This window comes from Oncorhynchus kisutch, linkage group LG20 (assembly GCF_002021735.2).
Source record: "Oncorhynchus kisutch isolate 150728-3 linkage group LG20, Okis_V2, whole genome shotgun sequence".
Lineage (NCBI taxonomy): Eukaryota > Metazoa > Chordata > Actinopteri > Salmoniformes > Salmonidae > Oncorhynchus > Oncorhynchus kisutch.
Genome location: NC_034193.2, coordinates 11,520,023 through 11,545,112, shown reverse-complemented (window position 1 = coordinate 11,545,112; position 25,090 = coordinate 11,520,023). Strand labels below are relative to the sequence as shown.

At 43.0% G+C, this 25,090-nt stretch overlaps 1 protein-coding gene across 3 annotated transcripts in view; it reads left to right on the top strand.

Moving 5' to 3' along the window:
• Positions 1 to 25,090, top strand: part of LOC109866028 (carbonic anhydrase-related protein 10) — a 330,920-nt gene that overhangs the window by 298,468 nt on the left and 7,362 nt on the right. For all 3 annotated transcript variants that reach the window (XM_031799279.1, XM_031799280.1, XM_020454566.2), the window contains 3 exons: positions 5,058 to 5,243; positions 21,148 to 21,243; positions 24,055 to 24,127. In XM_031799279.1, the coding sequence (XP_031655139.1) occupies positions 5,058 to 5,243; positions 21,148 to 21,243; positions 24,055 to 24,127 (355 nt within the window). The remainder of the gene's footprint in view (positions 1 to 5,057; positions 5,244 to 21,147; positions 21,244 to 24,054; positions 24,128 to 25,090) is intronic.

The following is a 25,090-nucleotide window of genomic DNA, read 5'->3' as shown; positions in this document are numbered from 1 at the left end:
ATGTAGGATTTAATATTCGAAACGTCCCAGTCACCTTCATACATGCACCAGCAACATTAGTGTACTGTTATGTTCATAATGATACAACATATGGAATTGTCTGGTAATCATTATGTTAGACATATAGGATCATCTGCTTTCTATTTCACATATTGATCTGTGTGTTTAGTAGACTGTTCTGTTTTCTCATTACTGTAATGCTGGCTTTTCATATTATTCCATATTGTGACTGATGGTAATATGCTGGTAATACAGTATTAGGTCCCTAGACATAGAGTAATCTCCTTTATGACTTGTTTACCTTGTCGGAATTATGACCTCTACTACAATATGATTGTGATCGTCTTTATCTGTTACGGGAGTACCAACACAGCTTAATTGGCTTTAGAGTCTCCCGCTTTTCTGTAGAAAACATCACTAAATGATGTTATTATGCATGTTAGGCTTTCTTATTGAACAAATCAAGTGATGTTGAGTAAGTGAAGGAGAGATGAAGCTGGGGGGAAATAATACTTTGACCTTTTTGAGGAACTTTGCAATTGACACTTTCACTGTGGATCCTTTTGGAAATGTTCTGACGAAGACTCCCGTCTCTCCCATCTCTCTCTCAATTTATTTTATTTATTTCAATTTCAATTTAAGGGCTTTATTGGTATGGGAAACATATGTTAATATTGCCAAAGCAAGTGAAGTAGATAATAAACAAAAGTGAAATAAACAATAAAAATTAACAGTAAACATTACACTTACAAAAGTTCCAAAAGAATAGAGGCATTACAAATGTCATATTATGTGCAAATAGTTCAAGTACAAAAGGGAAAATAAATAACCATTAATATGGGTTGTATTTACAGTGGTGTTTGTTCTTCACTGGTTGCCCTTTTCTTGTGGCAACAAGTCACAAATCTTTCTGCTGTGACGGCACACTGTGGTATTTCACCCAATAGATATGGAAGTTTATCAAAATTGGGTTTGTTTTTTCGAATTATATGTGTATCTGTGTAATCTGAGGGAAATATGAGTCTCTAATATGGTCATTTGGCAAGAGGTTAGGAAGTGCATCTCAGTTTCCACCTCATTTTGTGGGCAGTGTGCATATAGCCTGTCTTCTCTTGAGGGCCTTGTCTGTCTATGGCAGCCTTTCTCAATAGCAAGGCTCACTCTGTACGTAGTCTAAGCTTTTGTTAAGTTTGTGTCAGTCACGGTGGTCAGGTATTCTGCCACTGTGTACTCTTTGTTTAGGGCATTCTAGTTTGCTCAGTTTTTTGTTAATTCTTTCCAATGTGTCCAGTATTTTTTTTTTTTTTTCTCAAGATTTGTTTGGGTCTAATTGTGTTGCGGTCTTGAGGGTCTGTGGGTTGTGTTTGGGTTTGTGAACAGAGCCCCAGGACCAGCTTGCTTAGGAGACTTCTCCAGATTCATCTCTCTGTAGGTGATGGCTTCGTTATGGAAGGTCTGATTTGAATAATTAGTGGGTATCTGCCTAATTCTGCTCTGCATGCATTATTTGGTTTACGTTGTACACAGAGGATATTTTTGCCGAATTCTGCATGCAGAGTCTCAATTTGGTGTTTGTCCCATTTTGTGAATCCTTGGTTGGTAAGCGGACCCCAGACCTCACAACCATAAAGGGAAATGGGTTCTATAACTGATTCAATATCTTTATCCAGATCTTAATTGGTTGTCGAATTTTATGTTCCCTTTGATGGCGTATAAGGCCCTTCTTGCCTTGTCTCTCAGCTCTTTCACAGCTTTGTGGAAGTTACCTGTGGCGCTGATGTTTAGGCCGAGGTATGTATAGTTTTTTGTGTGTTCTAGGGCAACGGTGTCTAGATGGAATTTATGTTTGTGGTTCTGGTGAGAATCTCTGGTGAGATTTACTGTCAGGGCCCAGGTCTGTCAGGGCCCAGGTCTGACAGAATCTCTGCAGAATATCTAGGTGCTGCTGTAGGCCCTCCTTGGTTGGGGATAGAAGCACCAGATCATCAGCAAACAGTATACATTTTACTTCTATCTATCGCTCTCCCTCTCACTGTGTGTGTGTGTGTCTCTCTCTGTATCTCTCTCTCTGTAGCTCTCTCTCTCCATCCCTGCGAGAGTGATCTTCCTTCTCTCTACTCGCCCCCTGCCCAGACAGTCTCTTTATTGAGAAGAACTTGGCTGAAGTGTTATTATTATTATAATAAAATGAAATAGAAGCTCTTCTCCTTCTTCAAAGCTGAGCAGGCATAAACAGGCTGGTTCCCGTGGCGATTAGATCTGTTGTCAGAGCGATGCAGGAAGTCATACATAAAATTGTCAAGTTAAGAAATGAAAGTGCAGCAAAGCATGTACTCATGTGATTTTTAATTAATTAATTCAAATGACGCCGCGGCTGCGTGAGATGTGCAATGGACTAGCTCAGTGGATTCTGTTGACGATGCCTGTGCCATGTTTTATCCTGGCATAATTCACAAAACACATTGCTATATGGGATGTTGGAAAAGCTGTAGAAGTTAGCAACAATCCACAATGTTGCTGTCATATTCATGTATTTACTTTTAATGGTAGAAGAGTTGGTTTGGCTATCTTTAGCTGGACTTCAATTCCATATCACCGTAAGTACCCATTAGACACAGATCTAGGATCAGTTTTCTCCCCAAATCATAACCATTACCATAGAGGGATAAACGCAACACTGACCTTAAATCAGTGTGTAGAGAGTTTCTTATCCTCCTCCTATCAACACATCACTATGAGACAGATATCCATATCTGTCTCACTTCTCCCTCCTCGCCCAGCACAATGCACACTACACACTACACAATACACACTACACAATACACACTACACTAGCCTCGCCTTTTTACCCTGCTGCCTTTAGCCATTTACCCTACGATGGTCACTCAACCACAGGAACAGATATTGGATGGGAAAGAAATGTGTTATTGTGCAGTGTACTGGACCGTGTGTGAATACAATGTACTAGATAGAAGCGTAACATTGGATGCGGTGTGAGGAGGCAAACCTTCTGGCTATTGAGTATTCAATCCCTCCCGCCGTACAATGTCGTAAACAACATCATTATCTTCCAGGTGTGTAATCCAGGTGTGTAATCCAGGTGTGTAATCCAGGTGTTTAATCCAGGTGTGTAATCCAGGTGTGTAATCCAGGTTTGTAATCCAGGTGTTTAATCCAGGTGTGTAATCCAGGTGTGTAATCCAGGTGTGTAATCCAGATGTGTAGTCTTTGCATTGCTGCATCATTCCATCATCCTATTTGCCCTCCACGTTGCTCATTACCACAGTGATTATTTATGAATTGAAAAAGCCACCCAATAACACATTCACCTCAGCCTTGGCCTCGTGCATAATGGTGAGCTGAGTAGGTGAGTTGCCTCAAGGGCTGCTGAGGTATCGCAACCTTTTCAGGGGTACTGCCGACAGCCCTGAGGTAACCGGGACAGATTAGCGGAACTCCAAAGTGCTGCCTCACATTCGACAGCACTACCTTGTTTTGCTGTTGGCTCTCGATCCAACGCCCCCTTCACCTTCGTTCTCTTTCTCTCTACCTCACACTCTTTCTATCCACTTTCAAATCATTGATTTTCTCTCAAATATTTATGATGTCTAGGCAGACTTCTTTCTCATTGAATTTGGAGGGGGAACATCATTTTGAAACCAAGTGGTAAAAGAGAGGGGATAGAGGGTGTACACACAGAGAAAAATATGTTTTGTCCAGGCACTATGTAAACCCATATTGGGTCAAAGAAACCTTTGAGGCCTTCAATGGCTCTTTAGAGTTCAGTAAAGGGTTCTTTCCTCTTTTAGTGTTCATAAAAATCTAGGGGCGGAGGCTCATTAGAATATAGTGGGGCGTGGTTTGTTCACAGCTCTTTTTGTGCACTCTCACCGAGTGAGAGTGTCATTCCAGTTGGTCTAATGTGTTGGGTTATTGAATGTCATATAGGACTATATCCAGTCATGGTGTTTTGTGGAAGACTCATGTATGGCCTTGTGCCAATTGGGAACAGTACGTCTGTTAGTTGTTTTTCAGTTTTTGCTTCAGGGACTCTCAGCTGTTCTAGAGGTAGCTGACTAGATCCAACGTCAATTAACACAACCATAACACCAATGGAATTGTAACACTATAATATGGCTGACAAGAACAATTAACCCTGTATTTCAGAAGGATCTATAAAGTACCGTTCAGATTCAGCAGAACCCTTTGTTGGTGCTATATAGAACCTTTTTTTTTAATGGTTCCTCATATAACATTACGAACGGGTTCTTTATAGCATGGTTCTTTATAGAACCTTCCAAAATAGGTTCTATGTAGCCCCAAAAGGGGTTCCGCTATGGTTACAAGCCAAATCACTTTCTGGTGCTAGTTAGAACCATTGTTTTTCTAGTGTGTAGGAGAAAGCCGAGGAGAGAGAAAACAGAAGATAAGAACTGTGGAAGCTCTCATGGAACCGTGCCTGGAATACCAACGGTCCACTTTGAAACTACTCCTGAATATAAATAACTAAACACATCCACTGATAAAGATCGGTATTCACAGCATTTCCCCTTAAAGCCTCTGATCCAATGGATTTTGAGCTGATTCCGACTGCCGCGGTCTTTGAAGGTGTACTCTTCTTGTGTTCTGTGTTGTTATCGACCTCCTCCACTCTCATCCCACATTTCTTTTGTGTTTTGAAGTGTTGCTATTGCAGATAACATTGTCTCTCATACTTAGCACTTACAGGCATTGAGATTGTTCCTCGGCGAATCACAGAAGTGCCTGTGAATGCTGTAGATTAGATTGAGTTGTTGTGTTATGGGAACAATGAGAAGACATTGTTCCCATAACAGGCCTGTCTCTGAGACAGCAGTAAAGCACATGCAGTACAAGAAATGGAACCACAAGGTTGTTGGTTCAAGTATTTGGGGGCAAACCACTGTTACCCTTCTGAACTTCTCTGTTAGCAGCTTCCCCTACAGACTTGTCATGAGGGTCCTTTACAATGTGATGTTCAAACTTAGTTTATTAATCGAATACTGAATCTGATCCTTCTTTCTTGTTTCTGTCCTCAGGTGGGCGGGACCATGTACAACACGGGTCGCCACGTCTCACTGCGAATGGACAAGGAGCACCTGGTGAACATCTCCGGCGGACCAATGACGTACAGCCACCGCCTGGAGGAGATCCGGCTGCACTTCGGGAGCGAGGATGGACAGGGCTCTGAACACCTGCTCAACGGACAAGCCTTTTCAGGAGAGGTACTAGGGCAAGAGAACTCACTATCAGAACCAGAACTAGCTGCCAGAGTCTGGTGTAATAACACTCCTGCCCCCTTGGCGACAAGGTTTTAAGCCTTGGCTCGGCCAACTGCCTACGCACTTTCTGTCCCTCTCTATCTATCTCCTGATCTGTACCTTCATCTCCCCTATCATAAAACAATAAAGATACATAAGGGGATCAGATCTCCCTTTTAAAGAAGTAGGATTGGAACCAGAATCAGCAGAATTAGATAGGATAGGATTTCGATGTGATCCAGCAGACAAGATCTGAATAAGCGTTGTGTTTTCAAAAGGCTTCCAGTCCTCTGAAGCCTTGATCATTTAGCTAACGACTGAGTCACTCACCACACGCTTGGCGCTGCCATCCATCCCAGCCATAATAACAATAACCAATTTGTGGGCTAACAGAATAATTGCAGGCATGACAGGAAAAGTCATTCTATTATTATAATTTATTCTCCCACTGAGCCTGGCGAAAATCCTAATAAAACAAGTGTTTATTGTCCACTGGGGCTCGGAGGGATGTGATCTGAGGGGGAAGTTGGCCTCTCTCTCTCCGCTCACTGTTTACCATGTTGTTGTTGCCTCGCTGTGGCTCCAGCGTCTCCACAGCTCCAAGGGATTTGTTTTGATTCCATGCGTTACTACGGAACAAAAGAGAACAGTAGATGCTGGCGGGACTTTGTATGGTCAGTGTTGTGTTTTAGGAGGTGTTTGGAGGAGAGAGAGAGAGAGAGGGGGCTCTGGAGAGATCTGAAAAGGAGCGTTGGATAGTTGGTCGTTGTGATCCGAAAAGGCAATGTTCTCTAACTGTGTAGTGTAGGAAGAGACTGGAAGGCCTACTCAGTAGCAGTGTTGTAGAAAAATGGTAATGGTGTGTGGTTAAAATTGGCTCACTCATCCCCTCTCCTCGCCACCGTAAGTCTTTTCCAGGTTGCTGCTGTAAACGAGAGTATGTTCTTAGTCAACGTACAGGATAAATAAATGAATAAATACATGAATTTGAACAGGTGTTATTCTGACAGAATGCTGTATGCTGTACAAGACAGTATGCTGTACATACGTGGGTTTGAGTTAGCATGACGTGGTACCATAACACAGCAGTGGAATAAGTACGTTCTACAAATGAAAACTCACAGCAAGGGAGAGAGAGAGAGAGAGAGAGAGAGAGAGAGAGAGAGAGAGAGGCGAGGAAGGTTGCACAGATTCCCACATCTTATTCCTTCTGATGAGTTGCTGCTAGCCATCTACAAAGACACCAATTACATCCACCCCCACCCACAAGCTACCCCTAACCCCCCCCACCCCCACCCACAAGCTACCCCTAACCCCCACCCACAAGCTACCCCTAACCCACCCCCACCCACAAGCTACCCCTAACCCCCCCATCCCCACCCACAAGCTACCCCTAACCCCCCCCCACCCCCACCCGCCCATCCCTCCTGAAACCAAAAGCTATGACTTCAAGCTCCAACAGCAGGCTTCAAAGTGGAAATGGAAAGAATGTTGTGCGTGCGTCCTTGAAATGAGAACAAAGTGAGAAAATAATCCAACTTAAAAAGCGAAACCTTCCGTGGGAGAGAGGAGGGGTCGAGCTGGATAGAGGGATGAGAGATGTATTGCATTTACAGGCATTAACTCTCCAAATGTATGCATTTGTTCCGGGAACATGGCGTACGTTTGACTGGTGTTGGTTTTTCTGGGGGGGGTCTACCGTTCTCAGATCCTATCTGTAAAAAGCCCCCACACACCTCTGGGCTACTGTTATGAATGTGCTGTTCTACTCTGTTTCCGTAGAGCGCCCTCACAGTCACTCTTGTTGCCGTAGAGCGCCCTCACAGTCACTCTTGTTGCCGTAGAGCGCCCTCACAGTCACTCCTGTTTCCGTAGAGCGCCCTCACAGTCACTCCTGTTTCCGTAGAGCGCCCTCACAGTCACTCCTGTTTCCGTAGAGCGCCCTCACAGTCACTCCTGTTTCCGTAGAGCGCCCTCACAGTCACTCCTGTTTCCGTAGAGCGCCCTCACAGTCACTCCTGTTTCCGTAGAGCGCCCTCACAGTCACTCCTGTTTCCGTAGAGCGCCCTCACAGTCACTCCTGTTTCCGTAGAGCGCCCTCACAGTCACTCCTGTTTCCGTAGAGCGCCCTCACAGTCACTCCTGTTTCGTAGAGCGCCCTCACAGTCACTCCTGTTTCCGTAGAGCGCCCTCACAGTCACTCCTGTTTCCGTAGAGCGCCCTCACAGTCACTCCTGTTTCCGTAGAGCGCCCTCACAGTCACTCCTGTTTCCGTAGAGCGCCCTCACAGTCACTCCTGTTTCCGTAGAGCGCCCTCACAGTCACTCCTGTTTCGTAGAGCGCCCTCACAGTCACTCCTGTTTCCGTAGAGCGCCCTCACAGTCACTCCTGTTTCGTAGAGCGCCCTCACAGTCACTCCTGTTTCCGTAGAGCGCCCTCACAGTCACTCCTGTTTCGTAGAGCGCCCTCACAGTCACTCCGGAAATGAAACACCTTGGACTTAATACATGCTAAGATATTCCAGGTGTCAAATCTGGTTTCTCGCATTTCGCTATAAGCCCTTGCACTTTAATTTTCCACCTCACTTGCAAGGTGTCGGAGACCTAGACTCAGTAGGGTGATAAGAAACAGCCTGACACAAAGTGTTGACAGTATAACATTAGCTTGTAGGCTAAAGGTGTATGTGAGCGGCTCTACACTGAGTGTACAAAACATTAAGAACACCTTCCTAATATTCAGTTGCACCCACCCAGTTGCCCCCCCACAACCAATGTTTTCCCTCTGCCCATGCCCAGAAATACCCGCCTGTGCAGAGAAGCACAAGATTGATCTTCACTCAACTTCCTGGAATTTTCTCACTTAGTTTCCGTTTATTGTGGGAATTGTGATCGAATGGACGCAATATTAACCACTTTCAAGGCAACTGAAACAAAACAAACTTCCTCCCTGACTTTGAAAAAAAAACTGTGAGTACCGCTAAAATAATAGCGTGTTAACTTTCCACCATAGAAAATACAAATTGAATGAAAAGACCAAGGAAGAATCAAGAAAATAAGTAAGGACAGAGCCCTCCACACGGCCTCTCAACTACAAAATATTCCCAGCATGCATTGACTGAGAGAGAGAGAGAGAGAGAGAGAACATCTTGTTGTTTTTGAGTTCCTCTGTGCCACACCATGCTTGTGTGTGTTAGTTCCAGAGGAGGAGGAAGAGGGAGGGGGGATGGTCATTTCCAGAGGAAGATGGAGGGGGAGAGGGAGGGGAGAGAGAGGGATGGAGGGAGGGGGAGAGTCATTAGCAGAGGAGGAGGAAGGGAGGGGGAGAGTCAGTTCCTGAGGAGGATGAAGAGGGAGAGAGGGATAGGAGAGAGGGAGGGAGGGGGAAGGTCATTTCCAGAGGAGGATGAAGAGGGATGGGAGAGAGGGAGGGATGGAGGGGGAGAGTCATTTCCAGAGGAGGATGAAGAGGGATGGGAGAGAGGGAGGGATGGAGGGGGAGAGTCATTTCCAGAGGAGGATGAAGAGGGATGGGAGAGAGGGAGGGGGAGAGTCAGTAGATATGGGAGTTTATTAAAATTGGTTTTGTTTTAAAATTCTTTGTGGATCTGTGTAATTGTGTGTCTCTAATATGTGTGTCTCTAATATGGTCATACATTGGACAGGAGGTTAGGAAGTGCAGCTCAGTTTCCACCTCATTTTGTGGGCAGTGTGCACATAGCCTGTCTTCTCTTGAGAGCCATGTCTGCCTTCGGTGGCCTTTCTCAATAGCAAGGCTATGCTCACTGAGTCTGTACATAGTCAAAGATGTCCTTAAGTTTGGGTCAGTCACAGTGGTCAGGTATTCTGCCACTGTGTACTCTCTGTTTAGGGCCAAATAGCATTCTAGTTTGCTCTGTTTTTCTGTTAATTCTTTCCATGGCTCTTTTCTGGATTTTGATAATTAGTGGGTATCCGCCTAATTCTGCTCTGCATGCATTATTTGGTGTTCTATGTTGTACATTGAGGATATTTTTGCAGAATTCTGCATGCAGAGTCTCAATTTGGTGTTTCTCCCATTTTGGTGAATGGTTGCTGAGCGGACCCCAGACCTCACAACCATAAAGGGCAATGGGCTCTATGACAGGTTCAAGTATTATTAGCCAGATCCTAATTGGTATGTTGAATTTTATGTTCCTTTTGATAGCATAGAATGCCCTTCTTGCCTTGTCTCTCAGATCTTACACAGCTTTGTGGAAGTTACCTGTGGCAATGCTGTTTGCAAATAAATTCATTAAAAATCCTACAATGTGATTTTCTGGATTTTTTTTCCTCATTTTGTCTATCATAGTTGTGTAGTGTACCTATGATTACAGGCCTCTCTCATCTTTTTAAGTGGGAGAACTTGCACAATTGGCGGCTGACTAAATACTTTTTTGCCCCACTGTATATATGTTGAAGAGGGTGGGGCTTAAGCTGCATCCCTATCTCATCCCACGGCCCTGTGGGAAGAAATGTGTGTGTTTTTTGCCAATTTTAACCGCACACTTGTTGTTTGTGTACATGGCTTTTCTAATGTCGTATGTTTTACCCCCAACACCACTTTCCATCAATTTGTATAGCAGACCCTCATGCCAAATTGAGTTGAAGGGTTTTTTGAAATCAACAAAGCATGAGAAGACTTTGCCTTTGTTTTTGTTTGTTTGGTTGTCAATTAGGGGCTGCAGGGTGAATACATGGTCTGTTGTATGGTCATTTGGTAAAAAGCCAATTTGAAAATGTTCTCAGTACATTGTTTCCATTGAGGAAATGTACGAGTCTGCTGTTAATGATAATGCAGAGGATTTTCCCAAGGTTGCTGTTGATGCATATCCCACGGTAGTTATTGGGTCAAATGTGTCTCCCCTTTTGTGGATTGGGGTGATCAGTCCTTGGTTCCAAATATTGGGGAAGATGCCAGAGCCGGGGATGATGTTAAAACGTTTTAGTATAGCCAATTGGAATTTGTTGTCTGTATATTTGATAATTTCATTAAGGATACCATCAACACCACATGCCTTTTTGGGTTGGAGGGGTTTTATTTTGTCCTGTAGCTCATTCAAGGTAATTGGAGAATCCTTTGGGTTCTGGTAGTCTTTAATAGTTGACATTACTCTCACACACCCCCTCACACACACAACCCCTCACACACACAACCCCTCACACACACACACTCTGTTTCTTTCTTTCTTTCCACCCACTCTCTCTCTCCTCTCAGCCCTCATGATAACAGCCAACAGGCAGAACACCGCCAGTCCTGTGGGGTTAGAGGAGGAAAGTAATGGCTGGTGACCAGAACTTCACAACGTTCTGTTTCTGTGTGTGTGTGTGTGTGTGTAAAGTCATGGTTGTTATGTTGCTCTTTTACCTTGGTCTGTTTCTATCTTCTTTTACTCTATATCTCTTATTCCCTGTCATTACTACTGTCTGCGTGTTTCTCTTGGCAGTCTCTGTTATGTACAGTGGCAAGAAAAACTATGTCAACCCTTTGGAATTACCTGGATTTCTTCATAAATTGGTCATAATATTTGATCTGATCTTCATCTAAGTCGCAGCAATAGACAAACACAGTGTGCCTAAACTTATAACACAAAAACTATTGTATTTTCTTGTCTATATTGAATACAGCATTCTTCATTCACAGTGTAGATTGGGAAAAGTATGTGAACCCCTAGGCTAATTACTTCTCCAAAAGCTAATTGGAGTAAAGAGTCAGCTTATCATGACACAAGGCGAGACCCAGATACAGACACAGGAGGCAGATGGTTGGAGTTTAAGATGTTTAATAATCCAAAAAGGGGGAGGCAAGAGAATGGTTGTGGACAGGCAAAAGGTCAAAACCAGTTCAGAGTCCAGGAGGTACAGAGTGGCAGACAGGCTCGAGGTCAAGGCAGGCAGGCGGGTACAGAGTCCAGGACAAGCAAGAGTCAAAATCGGGAGGACTAGAAAAAGGAGAATAGCAAAGGCAGAGGTACAGGAAAAAGAGCTGGTTGACTTGGAACATACAAGACGAACTGGCACAGAGAGACAGGAAACACAGGGATAAATACACTGGGCAAAACAACCGACACTTGGAGGGGGTGGAGACAATCACAAGGACAGGTGAAACAGATCAGGGTGTGACAAGGCTAAACCGGAGACCAATCAATGACACGAGATTGGAGATGTTGGTTAGAGCTGCCCTGCCCTATAAAAAACAAACCAAATTTGAGTTTGCTATTCACAAATCATTGCCTGATGTGAACCATACCTGGAACAAAAGAGATCTCAGAAGACCTAAGATTAATAATTGTTGACATTCATAAAGCTGGAAAGGGTTACAAAAGTATCTATAAAAGCCTTGTTGTTCATCAGTCCACGGTAAGACAAATTGCCTATAAATGGGGAAAGTTCAGCATGGTTGCTATTCTCCCTAGGAGTGGCCATCCTGCAAAGATGACTGCAAGAGCACAGCTCAGAATGCTCAATAAGGTTATGAAGAATCCTAGAGTGTCATCTAAAGACTTAAAGAAATCTCTAGAACATTCTAACATCTCTGTTAACGAGTCTACGATGCGCCAAGAATGGTGTTTGATGGAGGACACCACGTAAGAAGCCACTGCTGTCAAAAAAACTAAAACATTGCTGCTCATCTGAAGTTCGCAAAAGAGAACCTGGATGTTCACTGGCAAAATATTCTGTGGACAGATTTAACTAAAGTTGAGTTGTTTGAAAGGAACACACAACACTATGTGGAGAAAAAAAGACACAGCACACCAACATCAAAACCTCATCCCAACTGTAAAGTATGGTGGAGGGAGCGTCATGGTTTTGGCTGTTTTGCTGCCTCAGGGCCTGGACAGTTTACTATCATCAACGGAAAAATGAATTCCCAAGTTTATCAAGACATTTTGCAGGAGAATGTAAGGCTCTGTCCGCCAATTGAAGCTCAACAGAAGTTGGGTGATGCAACAGGAGAATGACCCAAAACACAGAAGTAAATCAACAACAGAATGGCTTCAACAGATGAAAATATGCCTTTAGGAGTGGCCCAGTCAGAGCCTGACCTCAATCCGATTGAGATGCTGTGGCATGACCTTGTCAGCGGTTCACACCAGACATCCCAAGAACATTGCTGAACTGAAACAGTCTTGTAAAGAGGAATGGTCCAAAATTCCTCCTGACCGTTGTGCAGGTCTGATCTGCAACCACAGAAAATGTTTGGTTGAGGTTACTGCTGCCAAAGGAGGGTAAGCCAGTTATTAAATCCAAGGGTTCACATACTTTTCCCACCCTGCACTGTGAATGTTTACACGATGTGTTCAATAAAGACATGAAAACGTATAATTGTTTGTGTGTTATTAGTTTAAGCAGACTGTGTTTGTCTATTGTTGTGACCTAGATGAAGATCAGATCACATTTTATGACCAATTTCTGTGGGAATCCAGGTAATTACCAAAGGGTTCACATACTTTTTCTTGCCACTGTAAGTCCTCTATAGTTCACGCAGGCCTTCGCCTCTCGCCATCTAAACTTTACCCTAATCTCATTCTGGGGGGGTTGGGGAGCCTCTCGCTCTCTCTCAACATGCCACCTAATCACTTCCTCAGGCCTTGATTACCTTTATAGACGAGCTGTCGCTCTGCGGTTCCCCTTTAGAGTTCTGTATAATTACTATCCTTCGACAATGTGTTTCTATTGCTGCCTCCCAACATGTCAGAGAAGACGTGTAGAGATGTCAACTTTTCAATTTAATCAAGGTAGGATTGATGAATCTGTAACGTTTGTCGTCGGAAGGAGACCAAGGTGCAGCATGGTAGTCGTACATTATTTTATTTAAATGTTCCCCCGAGAAAAAAAACAATAAACACTACAACGAACGAAAAGCTTCGTCGTGCAAACTACATGCACTCAAACAAAGACAAGATCCCACACTGAAGGAGGGTTAAAGGGCTGCCTAAGTATGATCCCCAATCAGAGACAATGAAAGACAGCTGCCTCTGATTGGGAAACCACACTCGGCCAAACACAATGAAATAGAGAACATAGAATGCCCATCCCGAATCACACCCTGACCTAACCAAATAGAGAAATAAAACATCTCTCTAAGGTCAGGGCGTGACAAAAACAGTAGTTAAAGATTATACGGAACAAAAATATAAACGCAACATGTAAAGTGTTGGGTCTAGGTTTCATGAGCTGAAATAAAATATCTCAAATGTTCATACATTTGTTCATGTTCATACACACAAACTTTCTCACAAATTAGTTTTACGTCCCTGTTAGTGAGTGTTTCTCATTTGCCAAGATAGTCCATCCACCTGACAGGTGTGGCATATCAAGGAGCTTCGTAAACTCAGAACATTGTCAGATTGTCCGTTTGTAAATTCAGAGCGTTTCACTCTCGGAGCATTCAGAGCGCACACTGGACACTCTGACCGAGGAGTAGGGTTGATCCGAGCGTTTTGTCCTAACAACAGTAGTCAAGCACCCAAGATAACTGGCTAACGTTGGCTAGCTTGCTAGCTACTCCCAGACACAAATGAGAGAACACCTCACTCTGACCATTTTACTCGCCGTAGCAGAGCTGGTTAGGCTGTTTCTATGTTATCCAGAGTGTTGGTGACTGCAACTGTGCTGCTGGCAACAATTTAATCATGCTTTTTTTGCCAAGGTTTACTGACACCAGCCATATTTCATGGGTGTTGAGAATTCATAAATTCGTCAGTTATTCTACACTCTGCTCTGAAATCGGAGTAGATAGCCAGAGCGAATTTACCAGCTACTTCTACTGACAGTTGTCGCAGTGACATCATGAACATTCTATTGAAATGGTTACTTGCATAGTGGAGTCTTTTGTTTTGACATCTAGCTAGCTAAACAATGAACCATAATTCAAACTCATATCGGTACTACCCTGCCTGAATTTGCAGGTAGCTAACCAACCAGGTTCAATGTTAGCTAGCTAACATTAAGCTATAACTAGCAATGCAAATGGCTCTGAGATATGAAAAATATTACTACACAGGTCATACACGTAACGTTAGCTAGCTAGCAGTACACTTTAACTTGAAATGAAAGCAACTTTCTGACAAAATTAGAAATGTGTAATATCTGAAAATGTAGCTAGCTAGAACATCTTACATGTAAACATGGATGGACTCTTCTCCCTCTCTCTCAGGGATGTTACGGCTGCTCTTAGTTTGAAGATGTAATCCAGAGACAGGTGTTTTATACAACAACCTTCTATGTTCTCTTGTTGTCTGCATATTTGCAATCAAATGCCCGAATGTTCCCCATCTCCTCAGCTATCATACTCTAATTGCACTGATTTCAAAGCTCGGTCCTCCAGAAAGTGGAGAGCAACACTGCAGTTCTACTACTTGAGCGGTGTTAGAAAGGATTTCCTACACATACTGACCAGCACATTTTATAGACAGAAGCATGCTACATGGCAGACCAATCCAAACTTATCTTTTGGCATGTCCAGCCCACTCATTATCTCAGCCAATCATGGCTAGCAGGAAGGTGGCTGCCTTTTTCTGTGGGTTAACCAACTAGGCTCGTAATTTAACAATTGTATTCTTATTTACAGATGGCATACATCTGTAATTATGGCACATGAAAATTCACATGTTCCAGAAGGCATTTCTGCCAAAAATAACGATTTTATTTTATTTTTAAGTTTACGTTCCAATGGCTCTCCTGTGAAGTAGTGACAGGTGACATACGTCTAGTTTCCTGAAACAAGTCACGTATATACTAAAGTGTGTGGACAATGTCCAGCAACTTCACACAGCCATTGAAGGGGAGTGGAACACCCTTCCACAGGTCACAATCAACAGCCTGATCAACTCTATGCAAAGGAGATATGTTGCGCTTCATGAGGCAAATTGTGGTCACACCAGATACTGACTGGTTTTCCTGAGCCCATACCTTTTTTTAAATGTACACTATATATAGGAGAGCAGGTCGACACCACTTCAAATAATTGGATTTGTCTATTTCAGCCACACCCGTTGCTGAGCAGTGTATAAAATCGAGCACACAACCGTGCAATCTCCATAGAGAAACATTGGCAGTAGAGGCCTTGAATAGCTCAGTGACTTTCAACGTGGCACCGTCATAGGATGCCACCTTTCCAACAAGTCAGTTCGTCAAATTTCTGTTGTAAATATCTACTGTTGCTCCTAGGTGGAAATGCCTTGGAGCAACATCGGCTCAGCCGCGAAGTGGTAGACCACATAAGCTCACAGAACGGGACCACCGAGTGCTAAAGCACGTAGCGTGTAAAAATCGTCTGTCCAGTGTTGCAAAACTCACTAACGAGTTCCAAACTGCCTCTGGAAGCCACGTCAGCACAAGAACGGTTTGTCAGGAGCTTCATGAAATGGGTTTCCATGGCCAAAGACTACCATGTATAATGCCAAGCATTGGCTGGAATGGTGTAAAGCTCGCCGCCATTGGTGGAGGAGGAATGATAATGGTCAGGGGATGTTTTTCATGGTTTGGTTTAGGCCCCTTAGTTCCAGTGAAGAGAAATCTTAACGCTACAGCATAGAATGACATTCTAGACAATTCTGTGCTTCCAACTTTGTGGCAAGAGTTTGGGGAAGGCCCTTTCCTGTTTCAGCATGACAATGTCCCTGTGCACAAAGTGAGGTCCATACAGAAATGGTTTGTCGAGATCGGTGTGGAAGAACTTGACTGGCCTGCACAGAGCCTTGACCTCAGCCCCATCAAACACCTTTGGAATGAATTGGAACGCCGACTGCGAGCCAGGCCTAATCACCCAACATCAGTGTCTGACCTCACTTGGGCCTCTCTTGTGGCTGAATGGAAGCAAGTCCTCACAGCAATGTTCCAACATCTTTTGGAAATCCTTCCCAGAAGATTGGAGGCTGTTTTAGCAGAAAAGGGGTACCAAATCCATATTAATGCCCATGATTTTGGAATGAGATTTTCGACGAGCAGGTGTCCACATATTTTTGTCCATGTAGTGTATCTGTGGTAAAAGAAATTCTAAACCTTTTAAAGATTACAAACGACTAGAGACTCAGACAACAACACAGAATCACGGTCCAGCAACAATACTGATAACTCAAGAAAGACTGAGGAGAGGTCATGGAGAATGTTTGAGGCAGAATACATTTCTGAATACACTTTGTTTCTCTGCAAATGTACAGCATATTTTCCACATCTTTCTGCAAAGTTCAAGGGAAGTGGAAAATATGTGAAGTAACAGTAGGAGATAGTGGGCCAGGGTTAATTGAGCCACCCCTTGTTTCTAGGAAACCATACACAAATTGAACCTTGTGACCAAATATTTAGGAAGAGATCATGTGAAACCACATGGAAGAAGTGGTAAGCAAGTTCAGTCCAAAGATCAAATTTCACAAAGTCAAATGAATGTATTGTGTTATAGGTGTCAATGGAGATACTTTTAAGATTGTTTTATACATCAGTTGGGGTCTCTATAAGCTACAATACGACAAACCCAAACCTAGCATGAAAGCCCATCTTTGTAGCTGTGTGGGTTGATATGGTCAAAATGTTTGCCTTGAGGTAAGTAGAGCCAATGGCCACCATACCCCATACAAATTATGATTATATTGTATTTTGTTATGCATAGTATTTTTGCAATATGTCATGCATATTGTCATGTTGTCAATATGTCATGCACTCAAGATAGTGCATTTTATATTGATATGGAGCAGACACCATTATGCCCTGTGTATACAAACATAAAACAAGCAGGGGTCTATATCCCCCTTGAGGTTCTTGAAAGAGCCGCCAAGGAAGTGGGAGAAGGGAAGAAGTCCATTGGAGCAGCAGCAAATAGAACAAATAGACTGAATGACACTGGAGAGGTACAGAAAACACACATGTACCTGTTTGAAAGAGAGAATGTGATGAGTAGCAGAGGAACATCAGGTCTTATCTGATGACATGGAGTCTGAGCTGTATAAAGAGAGGCTGTGATGAGTAGCAGAGGAACACCAGGTCTTATCTGATGACATGGAGTCTGAGCTGTATAAAGAGAGGCTGTGATGAGTAGCAGAGGAACACCAGGTCTTATCTGATGACATGGAGTCTGATCTGTATAAAGAGAGGCTGTGATAAGTAGCAGAGGAACACCAGGTCTTATCTGATGACATGGAGTCTGAGCTGTATAAAGAGAGGCTGTGATGAGTAGCAGAGGAACACCAGGTCTTATCTGATGACATGGAGTCTGATCTGTATAAAGAGAGGCTGTGATGAGTAGCAGAGGAACATCAGGTCTTATCTGATGACATGGAGTCTGAGCTGTATAAAGAGAGGTTGTGATGAGTAGCAGAGGAACACCAGGTCTTATCTGATGACATGGAGTCTGAGCTGTATAAAGAGAGGCTGTGATGAGTAGCAGAGGAACACCAGGTCTTATCTGATGACATGGAGTCTGATCTGTATAAAGAGAGGCTGTGATGAGTAGCAGAGGAACACCAGATCTTATCTGATGACATGGAGTCTGAGCTGTATAAAGAGAGGCTGTGATGAGTAGCAGAGGAACACCAGGTCTTATCTGATGACATGGAGTCTGGGCTGTATAAAGAGAGGCTGTGATGAGTAGCAGAGGAACACAAGGTCTTATCTGATAACATGGAGTCTGAACTTGATAAACATATCAAGAATTTTGCGGACCAGTTTAGTTGCCTCAAATGCAGAAAACATACCTATTAATTGGTGCATAGAAACAACATCCCTGTCCCAGACAGCTGCTCAGTAAATGTAATGGCGAGTGATATTGAACAGAGGTTTACAGTGCCTTCAGAAAGTATTCATACCCCTTGATTGAATTCAAAATGGATTAAATTGATGGATTAAATCTCACCCATCTACACACGATACCCAATAATGACAAAGTGAAAACATGTTTTTGGAAATGTTTGCAAATAGCTCATTTACATAAGTATTGACACCCCTGAGTTACAATAACATTTGGCAGAGGTTACAGTTGTGAGTCTTTGTGGGTAAGTCTCTAGGAGACTTGGATTGTACAACATCTGCACATTATTATAAAATTCTGTCTAATTGGTTGTTGGTCATTGTTAGACAACCATCTTCAGGTCTTGCCATAGATTTTCATGCCAATTTAAGGCAAAACTGTAACTAGGCCACTCAGGAACATTCAATATCATCTTGGTAAGAAATTCCAGTGTAGATTTGGCCTTGTGTTTTAGGTTTTTGTCCTGCTGAAAGGAAATTTGTCTCCCAGTGTCTGTTGGAAAGTAGACTGAACCAGGTTTTCCTTTAGGATTTTGCCTGTACTTAGCTCTATACTGTTTATTTTTTTGCTTTAAAAATCCTTAGTACTTGCCGATAACAAGCATACCCAAAACATGATGCAGCCATCACCATGCTTGAAAATATATAAAGCTGTACTCAGTGATGTGTTGTGTTGGATTTGCTCCAAACATAATGCTTTGTATTCAGGACAGAAAGTACATTTCTTTGCCAACATTTTTTGCAGTTTTACTTTAGTGCCAAAGTGCAAACAGGATGCATGTTTTGGAATATTTGTATTATGTACAGGCTTGCATCTTTTCACTCTGTCAATTAGGTTAGTATTGTGGAGTAACTACAATGTTGTTGATCCGTCCTCAGTGTTCTCCTAACAAAGCCAATAAACTCAGTTTCCTTCCTCTCCAGCAACTGAGTTAGGAAGGATGCCTGTATCTTTGTAGTGACTGGGTGTATTGATGCACCATCCAAAGTGGAATTAATAACTTCACCATGCTCAAAGGATATCCAATTTCTGCTTTATTTGTATTTGTACCCATCTACCAATGGGTGCACTTCTTTGCGAGGCATTGGAAAACCTCCCTGGTCTTTGTGGTTGAATCTGTGTTATAAATTCACTGCTCGACTGAGGTAGTCATTCAAAAATCATGTTAAGCACTATTATTGCACACAGAGTGAGTACGTGCATCTTATTATGTGATTTTTTAAGCACATTTTTACTCTTGAACTTACAGTTGTAGTCAGAAGTTTACATAAACCTTAACCAAAAACATTTAAACTCAGTTTTTCACAATTCCTGACATTTAATTCAAGTAAAAATTCCCTGTTTTAGGTCAGTTAGGATCCTCACTTTATTTTAAGAATGTGAAATGTCAGAGTAATAGTAGAGAGAATGATTTACTGCAGCTCTTATCACATTCCCAGTGGGTCAGAAGTTTACATGCACTCAATTAGTATTTGGTAGCATTGCCTTTAAATTGTTTAACTTGGGTCGAACGTGTCGGGTAGCCTTCCACAAGCTTCCCACAATAAGTTGGGTGAATTTTGTCCCATTCCTCCTGACAGAGCTGCTGTAACTGAGTCAGGTTTGTAGGCCTCCTTGCTCGCACATGCTTTTTCAGTTCTGCCCACAATTTTTCTATAGGATTGAGATCAGGGCTTTGTGATGGTCACTCCAATACCTTGACTTTGTTGTCCTTAAGCCATTTTGCCACAACATTGGAAGTATGCTTGGGGTCATTGTCCATTTGGAAGACCCATTTGCAACCAAGCTTTAACTTCCTGACTGATGTCTTGAGATGTTGCTTCAATATATCTACATCATTTTTCCTCCCTCATGAAGCCATCTATTTTGTGAAGTACACAAGTCCTTCCTGCAGTAAAGCACCCCCACACATGACTCTGCCACCCCCGTGCTTCACGGTTGGGATGGTGTTCTTCGGCTTGCAAGCCTCCCCCTCTTTCCTCCATATGTTTTCAAAACTGTTTTATTTACATGAATTCTGGTTGTTTCCAGGGATACACAAAATCCTGAAATACATGTAGATATCTTTGTTAGAAATAATACTAAGTTTCCTTTGATGTAATGATGATAAATGTGAAACTCTCAACTTACCCCACTCTCCCATATTGTGTGAGAACTTTTTTCGCAGTTCCTGTTGATTTCCCAGGAATCGTAAGTGTGTCTGCTTGGTAAAAGAAAATGTGGGCTGCTCTTTGAATAGTTGTTATTGTCGCAAGGTCACAAGTTGAGCTAGTTGTGCATAGACACCGCCCACATAAACACATCATTAAGAACCTGTAGAACCATAAAGGTGTGTGTAGAACTTTACTGGCACCTTAGTCAACACAACTTCAAAAGGCTTGAACAGTGGAAACCAACAAACCCTAGTCTCTGGAGAGATTGTAGGTGTGAAGGCATTTGTTTAAAGGTGCAGTGCAGTCAAAAACGCGATTTTCTTGCTTTTTTTAAATGATATTTCCACACCATGAGGTCGAAATAACTCTGTAAGAGGTTTAAAAATAAAATGCCTTGAATTGCAGCCTGTTCAGGTGGGATGACATCACAATGTGATCAGATTATTCTGACCAATGACCAGTTATCTTTTATTTGTCTACATGTACGCCTACTTTAAAGAGGTAAGCAGGGTAGACTCTAGAGTCTAAAGCTGATCCTATCCGCCAATCAGGGCTTTGTATGTAAATATGTTAACGTTTGTATCAACATGCCCACACGATCAGAATGAGATTTTCCACGGAAAAAGGCTCAGGTAAAATAAATGATAAAAAATATATATTTGGAGATGGTTTCATGAAATAAACACACACAGTCAGACACATCATTGGACGCTGTTCGTGTCGACTAATGGGGATCCTAATAAATTAAATCAAACTGTGATTCTAAAGACTACATGGCTCTAAGACATACCTGACTCTGCAAAATGTATTATGTGGAAAAGGGTGCGTTAGTGCTGCGCTTGACCAGAAGCCAGCACACAGCAGCTCTGCAAGAGCAGACTTGTCTACAGTCTATTTGTGCGAGGTCACTTGAGAGATTTTGTTGTATTCCTGACATTTGTTTTTTTCATCTCCAGGTTCAACTTATACACTACAACCACGAGCTGTATACCAACTACACAGAGGCGGCGAAGAGCCCCAACGGACTGGTCATAGTGTCTATATTTATGAAGGTGCGTGTGACACTCTCACAACTCCAACCTTTGATCTCACTGTGTCAAACGTGCTTGAATTTGTATGTAAAATCTTGGCATTTTTTGGGGGGGGGGGGGGGGGGGGACTATCATGCATTAACTTGGCATCGAGTCACAGTATATCATCCCACCACGTACCAGTTTGACAGTATGATTATCCCTGTATTTATTAGCTAGCTAGCTCTACGTTACTACATGCTAATCTTTTTTGACGGCATCCAAATGGTCCTTTGAGAAGGTCGCCCTGCTCTCAATCCCGAAATAGATCCACTAGAGAACTAGTTATCCTGGGAGCTTAACATTGTGTTCCCTGTATATGTCAGGTGGGGTGTGAGGTTGTGAAATAGCTTTGTCTCTCTCTCGCTAGCTTTGTTATGTGGGCTTCTTGGGCTTCGGCTCAAGGCTGTGGAATTTCTTGTATTCTTCGTGCTACAGAAGTACTGCGTAGTTCAGATGCAACCCAATCAGCTAGCTACAGTAATTAGCTCCCTTGTGTCAATGGCTCGGTCTGTCAGTCACACAGGAGGACATGGAGACCCGGGTCAAGCCTCTCTGCTAACCACTTACAGAGATGGGATAGAAGAGCTACAATGTTCTGAATAAAATATGTGTTTGCTTTTGCTTCCTGAAAGTTATTTTAGTGGTCAATGTAGTGGTAGAAGTTCTTAAGTTATCATTTTGAGCACTCACCAAATGTAATTACATGTTCAATTGTATACCCCCACACACACTCCCACCACTATAACAGACAGAGAGGTAGGCCATTGAAAGGGATATGATTAAGCACATCTCACACCCCCGTCCTCCCACTCATCGTGAAATCAATCAACACTTCACTCTCATCCTCTCTAGTCCCTCAGCCTGGCCCTCAGTGGTAATGACTCCAAACTCCAGCCATCTTGAAGTAGCTTGCTTAACTAAGGCTCTCAGATCAGTCCCGTCTCATTGTTAAAGTCGCTGAAGAGATGGGAAGTGAGGTAATTAGTGGTGTCCTTCACTATCTCAGGAACCTATTTCTCGGTATTGTGACTCATGCTTCCAGGGGACCATTAACACCTGCACACCCACCATGTTACCCTTTCAGTGACTCAGACTGCCAGTAAGTAAGGGCTTCCTTTGGGCATCAGTGGCCTGAGCCGCTATTCCAAATGACAATGGGGGGGATGTAACTGTGTGGGGTCCCCTGTGGAAACAGACACACAATGGAGGAGGACATAGTGAGACTGTTGGACACTAAATGGAGTTTGAGTCACCTTCAGCCATATCTACTAGACTAGACAGTGTTTGTCTAGGATGTGAGTGTCACCTATCTTTCTTCTCTAGATGTCAAATTGACATATGTTGTTGAACAGTTCCTCTCTGTAGCTACTTTTAAGTTTACTTCACAATTTGGAGAGAACTCCCTAATTACATTTTGCAGAATAACATGTCTGCATCCCCCAAGGTGATTTCTCCATTAAAAGTGTTCAAAACATCTGAGAAAGAGAGAGAGTAGTGACAAGGGACATCCATTGCTTTTTAATCACTTAGCCTCCGAGACATCTTGACAGTCAGAGTTGTGAGGATGAGAATGGGACAGGAGGCTGAGGCTCGGGACTAAGGGGGATTTAAGGGAGCGTGTGGAGCATCTTTAACTGATTAGTATGTTCCACGTTGACTCTGGACCCCTGAGTCTTTAGACAAAAGCGCTACAGGACAGCTAAAAGCAGATCAGGCTCTTTAAAGTGTCTTTCTCTGGTGTTCAGGCTCTTTAAAGTGGCTTTCTCTGGTGTTCAGGCTCTTTAAAGTGGCTTTCTTTGGTGTTCAGGCTCTTTAAAGTGGCTTTCTCTGGTGTTCAGGCTCTTTAAAGTGGCTTTCTCTGGTGTTCAGGCTCTTTAGAGTGGCTTTCTCTGGTGTTCAGGCTCTTTAAAGTGGCTTTCTCTGGTGTTCAGGCTCTTTAAAGTGGCTCTCTCTGGTGTTCAGGCTCTTTAAAGTGGCTCTCTCTGGTGTTCAGGCTCTTTGAAGTGGCTCTCTCTGGTGTTCAGGCTCTTTAAAGTGGCTCTCTCTGGTGTTCAGTCTCTTTACAGTGGCTCTCTCTGATGTTCAGGCTCTTTAAAGTGGCTCTCTCTGGTGTTCAGGCTCTTTAAAGTGGCTCTCTCTGGTGTTCAGGCTCTTTAAAGTGGCTCTCTCTGGTGTTCAGTCTCTTTACATTGGCTCTCTCTGGTGTTCAGGCTCTTTAAAGTGGCTCTCTCTCTGGTGTTCAGGCTCTTTAAAGTGGCTCTCTCTGGTGTTCAGGCTCTTTAAAGTCTCTCTCTCTGGTGTTCAGGCTCTTTTAAAGTGGCTCTCTCTGGTGTTCAGGCTCTTTAAAGTGTCTCTCTCTGGTGTTCAGGCTCTTTAAAGTGTCTCTCTCTGGTGTTCAGGCTCTTTAAAGTGTCTCTCTCTGGTGTTCAGGCTCTTTAAAGTGTCTCTCTCTCTGGTGTTCAGGCTCTTTAAAGTGTCTCTCTCTCTGGTGTTCAGGCTCTTTAAAGTGTCTTTCTCTCTGGTGGTCAGAGAGATGGACTTGTGCAACTAGCATTATGCGAGTAAGTCATGCATTGAAGTCAAGGGGAGATTTTCTGCATGCTTGCCTCAAGTTAAGATTTGGGCCTAAAGCGAATGCACTTGAATTGCTGGTGTCATATTGTTAGTGCGTTTTGGTTCATTTTGTAATGCACTGTCGAGATTGTGGAATATGGAAGTAATTTGCGATGTGTGTGACTGGCTTTGATGTGACTGTCTCTGGGTGATTCTTTCTCTCCTCTCGTATTCCAGATTGCGGAGACTTCGAATGCATTCCTGAATCGAATGTTGAATAGAGACACCATCACAAGAATAACATATAAAAGTAAGTAGAGATGCCAATGTAGACTGTAGGGAGGAACACAGTGGAACAAGTCAAAGAGTAGCTGGAGAGACTGCTGTAGAGACAGCTAGGGCTGTTAGATGGCCATATTAGAATGGCACATGGCTTGCTCAGAGAAGAGAACAATTGGATTAATGGGGTTGAGGAGAGGCTGCGTAAACACAGTGACCCCCAGTGCATTGGAGGTCTCAGAGGCATCAATGAGCTGTCATAACCTCGCACGCACATACGCACACACAAACACAGCATCCAAATGGAATGATTAATGCCAACGCGGATTCCAGTGATGTGTGGTGGTGGAGAGAGACTAACAAGACTGCAGGGGTGAGGTGGTTTCATCATAGAAACATGATTGATGTTCACAGATTAAGGATTGTCTTTTTTGTTTTTCTTTAACTTTCAGGGTATATACAGTGCCTTGCGAAAGTATTCGGCCCCCTTGAACTTTGCGACCTTTTGCCACATTTCAGGCTTCAAACAAAGATATAAAACTGTATTTTTTTGTGAAGAATCAACAACAAGTGGGACACAATCATGAAGTGGAACGACATTTATTGGATATTTCAAACTTTTTTAACAAATCAAAAACTGAAAAAATGGGCGTGCAAAATTATTCAGCCCCTTTACTTTCAGTGCAGCAAACTCTCTCCAGAAGTTCAGTGAGGATCTCTGAATGATCCAATGTTGACCTAAATGACTAATGATGATAAATACAATCCACCTGTGTGTAATCAAGTCTCTGTATAAATGCACCTGCACTGTGATAGTCTCAGAGGTCCGTTAAAAGTGCAGAGAGCATCATGAAGAACAAGGAACACACCAGGCAGGTCCGAGATACTGTTGTGAAGAAGTTTAAAGCCGGATTTGGATACAAAAAGATTTCCCAAGATTTAAACATCCCAAGGAGCACTGTGCAAGCGATAATATTGAAATGGAAGGAGTATC